This window comes from Larimichthys crocea, chromosome XXIV (genome assembly GCF_000972845.2).
Source record: "Larimichthys crocea isolate SSNF chromosome XXIV, L_crocea_2.0, whole genome shotgun sequence".
Taxonomy (NCBI): Eukaryota; Metazoa; Chordata; class Actinopteri; family Sciaenidae; genus Larimichthys; species Larimichthys crocea.
Window position 1 is genome coordinate 15,551,181 of NC_040034.1, and position 9,863 is coordinate 15,561,043.

The 9,863-nt window shown below is 40.3% G+C and overlaps 1 protein-coding gene across 1 annotated transcript in view; it reads left to right on the plus strand.

Annotated features, from left to right (window-relative positions):
- The first annotated feature begins 520 nt into the window (after positions 1 to 520).
- The window catches only part of syf2 (SYF2 pre-mRNA-splicing factor), an 11,294-nt gene continuing 1,951 nt past the window's right edge, over positions 521 to 9,863 (plus strand). Inside the window, exons 1-6 of the mRNA XM_010731306.3 lie at positions 521 to 612; positions 863 to 955; positions 1,811 to 1,936; positions 2,837 to 2,954; positions 4,022 to 4,112; positions 4,668 to 4,766. Coding sequence (XP_010729608.3) covers positions 595 to 612; positions 863 to 955; positions 1,811 to 1,936; positions 2,837 to 2,954; positions 4,022 to 4,112; positions 4,668 to 4,766 — 545 coding nt within the window. The 5' untranslated portion in view covers positions 521 to 594. The remainder of the gene's footprint in view (positions 613 to 862; positions 956 to 1,810; positions 1,937 to 2,836; positions 2,955 to 4,021; positions 4,113 to 4,667; positions 4,767 to 9,863) is intronic.

Here is a 9,863-nt window from a genome sequence, read left to right on the forward strand (position 1 = left end):
AGTTCACATAATGCAAATGGTGTCAAAATTTTATAGCTACCAATGACAGTGGTTTGTATTTATGAAATTAAAATTAAAAATAATAAATTCTAGAAATCTCTGGTGAGAAACAAGGAAGGTTCTAGAAAGTGTTACTATGAAAGAAAATGATCAGATTCATTTTTTTTTTTAAATATTTTTATTAGGAGGTAAGGCACAGTGGAACAGGAACCAATGTTACAGTTACATTGAGTATCACATTTGGAAATGCAAACATGTCGATACAATAGAAATACTGTGCATCTTTATGAATGAAGAGTAAGACATATGATCTGACACCCCTAGGTTGTTTTCTTATTTTATAATAACTAAGGGTTCTTATATGGGAAAAATAAACAAAAATAATAATAAAATAATAATAATAATAATAATAATAATAATAATAATAATAATAATAAGAACGATTACTATTTAATTTAATATATATAGGATTTAAATGTTTTCTGTTTGTTTTTTTAAATAATAAAATGTAGCCGTTTACGTTACTTCGTCATATCCGGTACGAGCGTCACACTTCCTGTCTTCTTCCTTTCGTGTTACCTTAGCACAACAACAATGGCGTCCTGTAGCGCGGTCAGTAGTTTCTCTGTTTTTATGTAAAGTTTGAAGTTTGTTTGTTGTGGCAGATTACAGTCGATACTTCCCTCTGAGGGCAGCGTCACATTTCGCCGGCGGAGACTGATTTGTTTCGTGTTTGTCGTCGACAACATCGGGTCTGACGGATGTTAGCTCGTCCCGTTAGCTGCCTGTTTCATACACTTTGCTCCGTGTTCACTGAGCTACACTCCGACACTAAACTGTCTGATGTGTTTGTTATTTCCAGGCTACAGCCACCGAGGAGCAACCGGCTGAAACTCTGCCGTCCCAGAAGAGAGAAGACAGACTGCGGAAGTTTCGAGAGCTACACTTCAAACGGGTGAGTTTAAAAAAATAAATAAAATAAAGAAACTTATTGCCCAATGTTTCCTCTAAACTAGGATTGTAGTTTCCCTGAACACTCTCTAATAACTGAATGAACACAGACACACGAGAGATGGACAAATCAACCAACAGCTACAACCAGAAACATCGTTAGAAAAGTAAATTAAGGAGAAAAAATAAGACCCACAGGATCATTTTGTTCAAGATGATGTTGTCAGATGTTTCTTGTCCTTACCTGAACATTTACTGGTGACTCCAAAGGCTTAAATGAAGACATTAACCAGAGGTCATGTCTGATCAAGAAGAGCAGGGATGACTGTGATGATGATTTGCACACAGGACAATTTAACACACTTCTAGACTTTAAACAAAGTCCAGATTGGATCTTTTTCTTTTTTTCCATGTCAGGCGTGTTCCCTCGTGTTTACAAAAATGACAACGCAGTCAAAAGTTAAGTCATACCTGGTGTCTCAGAGAGACAGACAAGCAGCACCGTGCAGCGCTTCAGACTATCAGGAGGAAACATATTGATCTGTAGGTTAATGAACGTGTGCTGTGAGAGGATGTGAAAATAGTTAATTGCATGGGTCTCACAGCCATTGCGTAAAAGCTGGCAGCTCCTGAGCAACTCCGTCGACTTAACACCGTACAAAATAAGTCCAAGCTAATGTGTGGCCCTAAGCAACCACATGCACCATTGATGCCAGCGGCCAGCCGCACCTCTAAGCTGTTTGGCAGTATTTAGTTAGTGCTCCGAGTCATTAGGTGATGTAGATGTGTATTTATGGGTCTTTCTGCTTACAGTTGCTTGTACAAAATGTCACGTGTCGTCTGTTATTTTATATTACAGAATGAAGCACGTAAGCTCAATCACCAGGAGGTCGTGGAGGAGGATAAAAGACTGAAACTCCCCTCGAACTGGGAGGCTAAGAAGGCCAGACTGGAGTGGGAACTCGCTAAAGATGAAGAGAAAAAGGTATTTTAATTAGTATTAATATTGTCAAATTTATGGTGACTTGAGTCAGAGAGCTTATCGGATAATATACACTGACTGTAGCCCAGGTCACTTCATTAGGTACGCCTGTACAATCTGATGCAGTTCAATACACCAGCCCTGCCATAACTTTTATCTCTACAAAGCCTTGATGTCCAGTTCTTGGTGACATTGTCAGAAATGTGTAAATTCAACTGTTGTTCATTTTCGAGGTCCTAGTTCAAGATGACGCGATGATGCAATTTCATTTATATCTCAATCGCGGTGTCAAAATTGTGATGAAGCTGAAGCACTGTAAGTGGGACACCTTGTGAAATGTAAATAATGATGATGGATGGTGAAATCTTAAAATTCTTGAATGTTCTTAAGTGGTTGGACTATTTGCCCGTGCACTTTTTTCTTCACGAAGTGGTGACCCTCACCCAATCCTCACTAATGGACAATGGAGCCTTCTGATGAGGTCCTTTTCATACCCAGCCAAGTTACTAATGAACTTGTTTACCTGTAAAATAGTTCAGACATGTGGTAGGGGGGGTTAGAACAGTTGCTCATGCTTCTTTTTGAAATGCTGAAATGTCCCCACAGGCATCAAATAGCTTCAAAAAGCAGTTTGAACATTTAAATGTCTTGTCTTTGTACTCTATTCATTTTAATATATAGATTGAAATGAATTTGTAAATCAGGGCATCCAGGTTTTATTTACATTTTTGTCATACACAACTTTTCAGACTCTTTTGTTATCTGAGTTGCATTTGGGAACTTTAACCAAACTTTTGAACATTGCCTGAAATTCAACAGATCAAAGAGTCAGATACATCAAGTCGTGTCTTGTGTTTATTTAAATGTATATTTGGTTCAGTGTAACATATATTTGTCTTTCAGGAATGTGCTGCCAGAGGGGAAGACTATGACAGAGTCAAACTGCTGGAAATCACGGCTGACGACGCAGAGCGCTGGGAGAGGAAGAAAAAGAAGAAGAACCCAGACACGGGATTTGCAGGTTGGTACGCCCTGTGTGGGGAAAAAAAAACCCAGAGGTCCGCCGGGTTAATAAGACAGGGGCTCCGGCTTAATGACACAGGGTTGTCCAGCAAAACTCTCCCTTTTATGAGATCTATAAACACTTTAATCTGTTACTAAAACTGGACTTCTTGGGTTGTATTTGATGTCTCAACACAAACAATAACACGGCCTCCTGCACTTACATTATGTTGTGCTCTCATTTAGTCTCAGGGATCGGTGTGCATACCGACTTTTCAGCCTCGTGTCGGTTGGAAGAACCAAATGGCTGCCTCAACTCATGCAAATGAATAGATGTGGGAACCAGTTGAGCTCAGGGCGCAGACTAACAACTCTTATTTAGCTTTTACGTTTTTTTGTGTGTGAAGGAAATTTCAGTCCCGTTAACAGCTAATGTGTTGATGGTTGGCAGTCATTGTTTAACACACTGAAGTGCTTGTCACTTGCTGATTGTTTAGACTCTGGAATTTTATAGTCGCGTCATTTGATCAAACTGCTTTATTTTAGGTATGAGTAACCCACCCCTGTCACAGAGTAGAACCACAGTCTATTCATTTAGTAAATGGTAATTTAATTTAAGTTTACTTTTGAGGAAACAACTGGTACACAGTGATTCTGGTCTACTGTTCTGTTCTGCTGTTTCATGGCATGTGACCGTTTGAGTTTTTCCACTTCTTCATCACCCAGTGAAATGTTGCTACATAGTGGCAGTGTATAGAGCAGTACTGGTTGCATGGAAGGACCCCTTGGGATATTAATCATCTCAAACTGCTCCTAATTAAATCGACTGAAAAGGGACTTGCTGTATCTCCTAAATATGGCTGCCATCTGTTGCATCAAAACCTCCTCTGAATTAAAACCTCTGGGGAGAAAATTATCACCAGAGGGGCTTCAAGGGAGGAAGGGAAGAGGAGCGTTGTGTCTTCACCCCCCCCCTTAACCAGCCGCAGGTTGTGTTGCTGAGCCTCGTGCCTGCTTGCTGTTTGTTCCGGTAATTATAACTCAGTCAATTTTTTTCCCCTTTCCGTCCCACACAATGGACTGCAGGTTATGCCGAGGCCCAATTCCGACAGTACCAGAGGCTCACCAAGCAAATCAGACCAGACTTGGAAGGCTATGAGAAGCAGAGGGAGGAATGGTGAGTTAAGTATCTGTCTCATCTTTCTTTGCTGTGACAGTACTGTGCTTGTGTCTTTTAATACTTTTATCTGGATAGACAGACAGCTCAACATGGAGACTAGATCTCTGCAAATTCCCACTTACAGGGTCATAAAAGTGATAGATGAAGGCGTTTCTGCTTAAGACCGTAACTGTGAAATTTCTTGTCAAGTAAAATGAATTGAAACAATTTGCTTGCTGCGTCACATGTGCACAAAGCATTTTCTATATGATGACATGTTACCCCCTCATTTGCCCTGGGGTTAAAGTGTTGACATAGCTGCACACTCCTGAAATAATTTAAAAATATTAAAGTGCATGCTAAGGTCAGAGAAGAGTTCAGTGCCTGCAAAAAGGATGATGTGCGCAGGACTGTGAAAGATTCACAGACGCATTATGCCCTGAAACTAAATCATCTTCTCTCGTTAGGGCGACCATTATCACAATGGGGGAATAGAAAAGCCAGTTTAAGCATGTCAGAATGGTTGTTATCTGTGGTAATGCATTTCTAATTCCTTTTGCTGGTGCTTCACAGTGGCGAGGACTTCCACCCCACGTCCAATAGCCTGATTCACGGCACCCATGTTCCCACAAAAGACGGCATTGACCGCATGGTGGAAGATGTTGAAAAACAGTAAGTCCCACTCAAAAAGCAGACAGTAGAAGAGAGATGCCATATCCTCTTTTGGCTGTCTGCTAATTCAATCCAGCTCTCTCTCTGTCCTCTATGAAATATCACCGTGATTTATTGGGTACCACTCAGATAAATCTTGGTACTAACTGACTGTTCTTTGATTTCAGTGACAAATAACAAGAAGTACTCAAGCAGGCTAAGCTACCACTAATGATGGAAAACTAACAAAATAATGAACAGTACATAAGGCATGTCATTAGTCGTAGCCCTCAGGTGAAGCAATTAAAATAAATTATTTATTTATTTATATTTTCCATCTATCTGTCAGACACTGACACACCACGATTGTAGTGGGCAGACTATTTCAGTCATAATAAATGAAGTGTGGAAGGAGTGAGTTTGGGACTTATTATTACAACAACATTGTAGCATAAACATTTTCCTCTATCAGACATTCATACATATACAAACAAGTAACCAGACCCAGCTCTTAATTGTCCGCTCCAAAGAATGATATCGCAACAAGACCAATAATACGTTGTACATACAGACATTGTATGAAGTATGTACCGTATTTTCTGGACTATAAGCCGCTACTTTTTTCCCAACGCTTTGAACCATGCGGCTTATACAAAGATGCAGCTTTTCTATTGATTTTTCTTCAGCCGCCACGGGGCGCTCTAACAGGAAGTGCAAAAACTAGACAGACAGGGGAAGTCAGTGCAAAGAAGAACATGCTAGTTTTTACTTAGCACATGCAACACAACACGCACGACGAATTATTAACAGCGAATTATTTTCACACCCTCACCCTCTCATCATGAAAAGCACACGAAGAAGTTCGTATGATGCAGCTTTTAAGTTGAAGGCCATCGATCTGGCTATCCAGAAAGGAAATAGAGCTGCTGCACGTAAGCTTGGCGTTAATGAATCCATGGTGAGATGTTGGAGACGGTCTGTTAGTAGTATGAAGTAATGGTGTGTTTTAGTGGGGCCCATTGATAAGGATGCACTTAAAGTGTTGAGCAAAAATCTGAAAAATATCAAAATCAGAAAATAACTACAGCTACAAAACTACATCTGCAGCGAGGTGGCACATTGCTCACTGCAAAAACATAGGATGTAAGGTTTTAGTTTGTAGTGTACATGTAAGGATAGACCTAAAATATGGTCCACTGACCAGGTACATGAACAAATACACAATCACATTATGTCCACCTGCCTGATATGTGTTTAAAAAAAAAAAAAAAAAAGTCCTGCGCTTAACCTGTTGAACATGGACTCCACCAGACCTCTGAGAGGGAGCTCCTTTAAGTCCTGTGAGGTGGGTGCTCTATGGATCAGACTTGTTTATCCAGCACATCTCACAGATTTTGATCGGACTGAGATCTGCTTTTCCTTTCTTGGGTCACTTTTGACAGGTACTGATCACTGCAGACCTGGAACACCGTACAAGAGCCCTGATCCAACACAATTGACCTGTCAGTGGTCATAATGTTATGGCCGATGAGTGTAAAAGTCAGATGCAAATTCTGCAATGACACATGGTGTCAGTATTATTATAGATTTGCAGGATCTCTGGACGTGCGTGTACATGGGTAAAGTTTTTTACTGAGGTTTTGAGACTGAGCTGGACGTGGTGACATGATTCCAGAATCAGAGAGATTTAATTATAATGAACAAATGGCTAATCAGTGAGATTGTCAGGCTAGGTGACACATTGGTTCCAAAAAGTACATAAAATAACAATACCACGGTGTGTTTTAAGTGTTACTGTACAGGAGTGTGTTCAAAAACCTGTAGTTCAAACAACTCCAAATCAAATTATACAGAAGCCTTTAATTAAGACACATTTTAACATGTCAAGGGTGTAAAACTGAAAATGAAGGATGGCTGAATTCCATTTAGCTTCAGGGTGAGGTGCACAACAATGCTCACTGAGATGCATAAACAGAACAGAGCCATTGTTACTGTTGTTGTTGTTAACAACAGCTTTACCTACTATGACAAAGTCAAATGTCTGCTGTGTGTAACACCTGTAATAATAATGTAAAATATGTTGTTGTTTTTACCAAGGACTAAATATGATCCCCAACCACAATCACCATCAGCTGTCTGCTTACACAGGATTTGAACATGCTCCTTCTTGAGGAACTTGATATATCCTGCTTTTGGGCGACGGCTGTGCTACTTTACCCTAAACGCTTTTTTTTATCTGACGGCTTCTTGGCGTATATTGAAAACTGTTAATGAATTACTGCCAGAAGTAACTTATCTATTAGAAGAGATAATCTCTGTTTATTGAGAAGGTCATAAATTTCAATCCCCCACATATTTTCCAGGCTGATATATTAGACACGTGTCACAATCTGTTTGTTTTAAAAAGGTAAAAATCAAACAGTTTTGAAATGTGACTTTCAGACTGCGTGTTCTCCTGCTGTAAACTGACCTGTAATTATGATTATTACATTGAAGAGGAGGTAGGGCATGCATATACATAACACAGTGAGACTTTGTGCAAAGAGATACTTGAGCAGGGAGTGAGTACTCTTTACTTGATAAGACACTGATATGCCACCTAACAAAGCAGAGTCGACAGACAGGTTACTGTCATTCTTGGAACTTAAGGAGTCGCTGCTTATTAACGTTTTCTTATCTTGTAGGTGTTTTTTAAAATAGAGAGTTGGCACCACTTGGTCACGTTTGAGTCTATGGGAAAAGCCACCCATTGCCCACTCATTACCCACTCATTTTCTTACGTTTACCAGCTTAAATCAAACCATTTTGCTTTACGGGTGAACACTTTAACTGACAGCTGGCCTAAAAGAATCAAAGGTGTCAGATTTTCTGCAAGACCCAACTGTGAATTTATGCTGTTGTTCATTCATACATACGATCCTCAGCCAACATCCCGGGCTAATCAGATAAGACTACAAAAAAAAAAATCATAAATCCGAACATTCAATCCACTCCCTAAGAGCTCTGGAGCAGAGTCAGATATCAAAGACATGATTTGAGAAGCTCCCCTACCCTTCATCAGTGAAACATAAACCACTTTTTTCACAGTGTATCTTTTGAGGGATCCCATAAATGTTGTCGGTGTAGTTCACCAAGATTGACTCATGCTGATTAAATACAACAAAATATATTTAATTTATATTAATATATGTGTTTGATTCAACTCAATGCTGGTGAAACTTTCCCTACACGTGTCCTGAAGAGGGTGCAATGTCCCTACATTCACACGGACACGAGTTCAGGAACTTGCATGGGAAACCTGTTTTCATGTCTTCTCCAGTCACAAGGCCTTCCTGCCTGTCGCGGCTCGGGGCAAGTTGGTTAAACCAAAATGTCAATGATAATGAATAAATTGAATTACTCACTTGTTGGTCTTTATCTCTTGTGTGCACCTCCACTAAAACATTCTTTTGGCTGGCATCTTCAGCTAAACATGCCCCGAGGTTTGATGATAGTTAATGGTAGTTCATTCTCACGCTCAAAATGTCTCCGCTATGAGACCACACACACAGTAAAAACCATAAAGTGTGCAAGATAAATGGATAATTAGAAGTGGTTTATTTAAAATAAAGGGTAAGAATAATCAGAACAGTGTATTCACTTCAATACTGTACAGAGAACACCCACACATCCTCCAGAAAATTACTTTCTGTCCAAAATGATGTCAGCAAGATAAAAATAAAAAACAGCTTTACAATACAGAGTTTTTAATAAATGTATTCTTGGTATGCAGCAAGTACTGAAAGAAAAAGATGCATCCAAGATTTTTCGAAATTGAAGCAGTGAACAAGTCCACTGAGGTGACTGGAGCCGCTACACAGTGTGCCTCCTCCAAGTTTTGTTTGATCTCCGCCGTGTATTGCCGTAGAAACGTTCCGCCTTCTTGTTGAACTTGGCGTTCCTCTCGTTAAGGTAGTCGATGTCCGCGTCGTCGTTGTAGGCCCTGCGTCGGCTGTACTTGGCCCGCTTCTCGATCCTGACAATTGCAAATAAAAGCCGCTTTAGGGAGGATTTCATAAACCAGTATGGCTGCTATCCACAGCATACAATAACAATAATTGGCACAGGCAATAACGGGGAGGGGCGGAGGGTGCATTTAAATTTGGCAAGGAGAGTGGCAAGGGAAAACCTAACACACACACACACACACATGTACTCAGAGGAAAATACTGTCAATTTGTGACTCCCAGTCTTGATTCACTGTGTCTTCAAAGCATTGTAGGTGCGTCATACCCTGGCAACTGAATCCTTGTCTAATGCCCCACAGTCGCATCTCTAACACGAGCCTTAAACGGTCTCAAATAAAGAACACCCAGAGAAAGGCCAGGGTACTCAAAAGGTCAAAGAAACTCTTGCAGCAAAGACGAAAACCTGTTAGAAGCAGCAACGCAGAAGGTACTGTTTGATCCCTGTGTTGTGATTATAGTGGCCTCTTACGACTACCCACATTCATATAGTATGGTAGGGAACATTTGTTTGACACAAGGCCATATACATTAGTCTGACCAGGAGTGAACCCTGACGAAGAACCTGAGAAATATCTGTTTACATGGTCCACCTGGAAGTTACTGCCGCCCCCCCCACCTAAGCTGTTGTTCAGCACTTCAGGGAGGATTTTTCAAATCAGATTGGTTCACACAAAACCGGTGTGGCGATATGGGATTAATGCCTAAGGCCTGAGTGGGTGAGCCAAGAAACACCTTTTACATATATTACTACAGCAGCCTGAAGTGTATAACTATTACATATAAACATGGATCCAGAATGGCTGACCTCTATCAGATGGAGCTCATCACAATTGACTCCAAAAATCCATCTTTACTAAGCGGTGGAGTCCGTCATGGCTTTATCAATATAATGAGACTGGTTAGCCTCCCTTGTTTACCCTCTTTAAGTACCATATTTTCCGGACTATAGAGCGCACCTGAATATTAGCGCACCCACTAAGTTTTGAAAAAAAATTAAACATTTACATATATAAGCCGCACCGGACTATAAGCCGGTCGAGAAATGAGATATTACCGGATACACAGAAAGATTTTGTACTTTATTTATTTTGAATGAGTTCTTCCCGCTGCC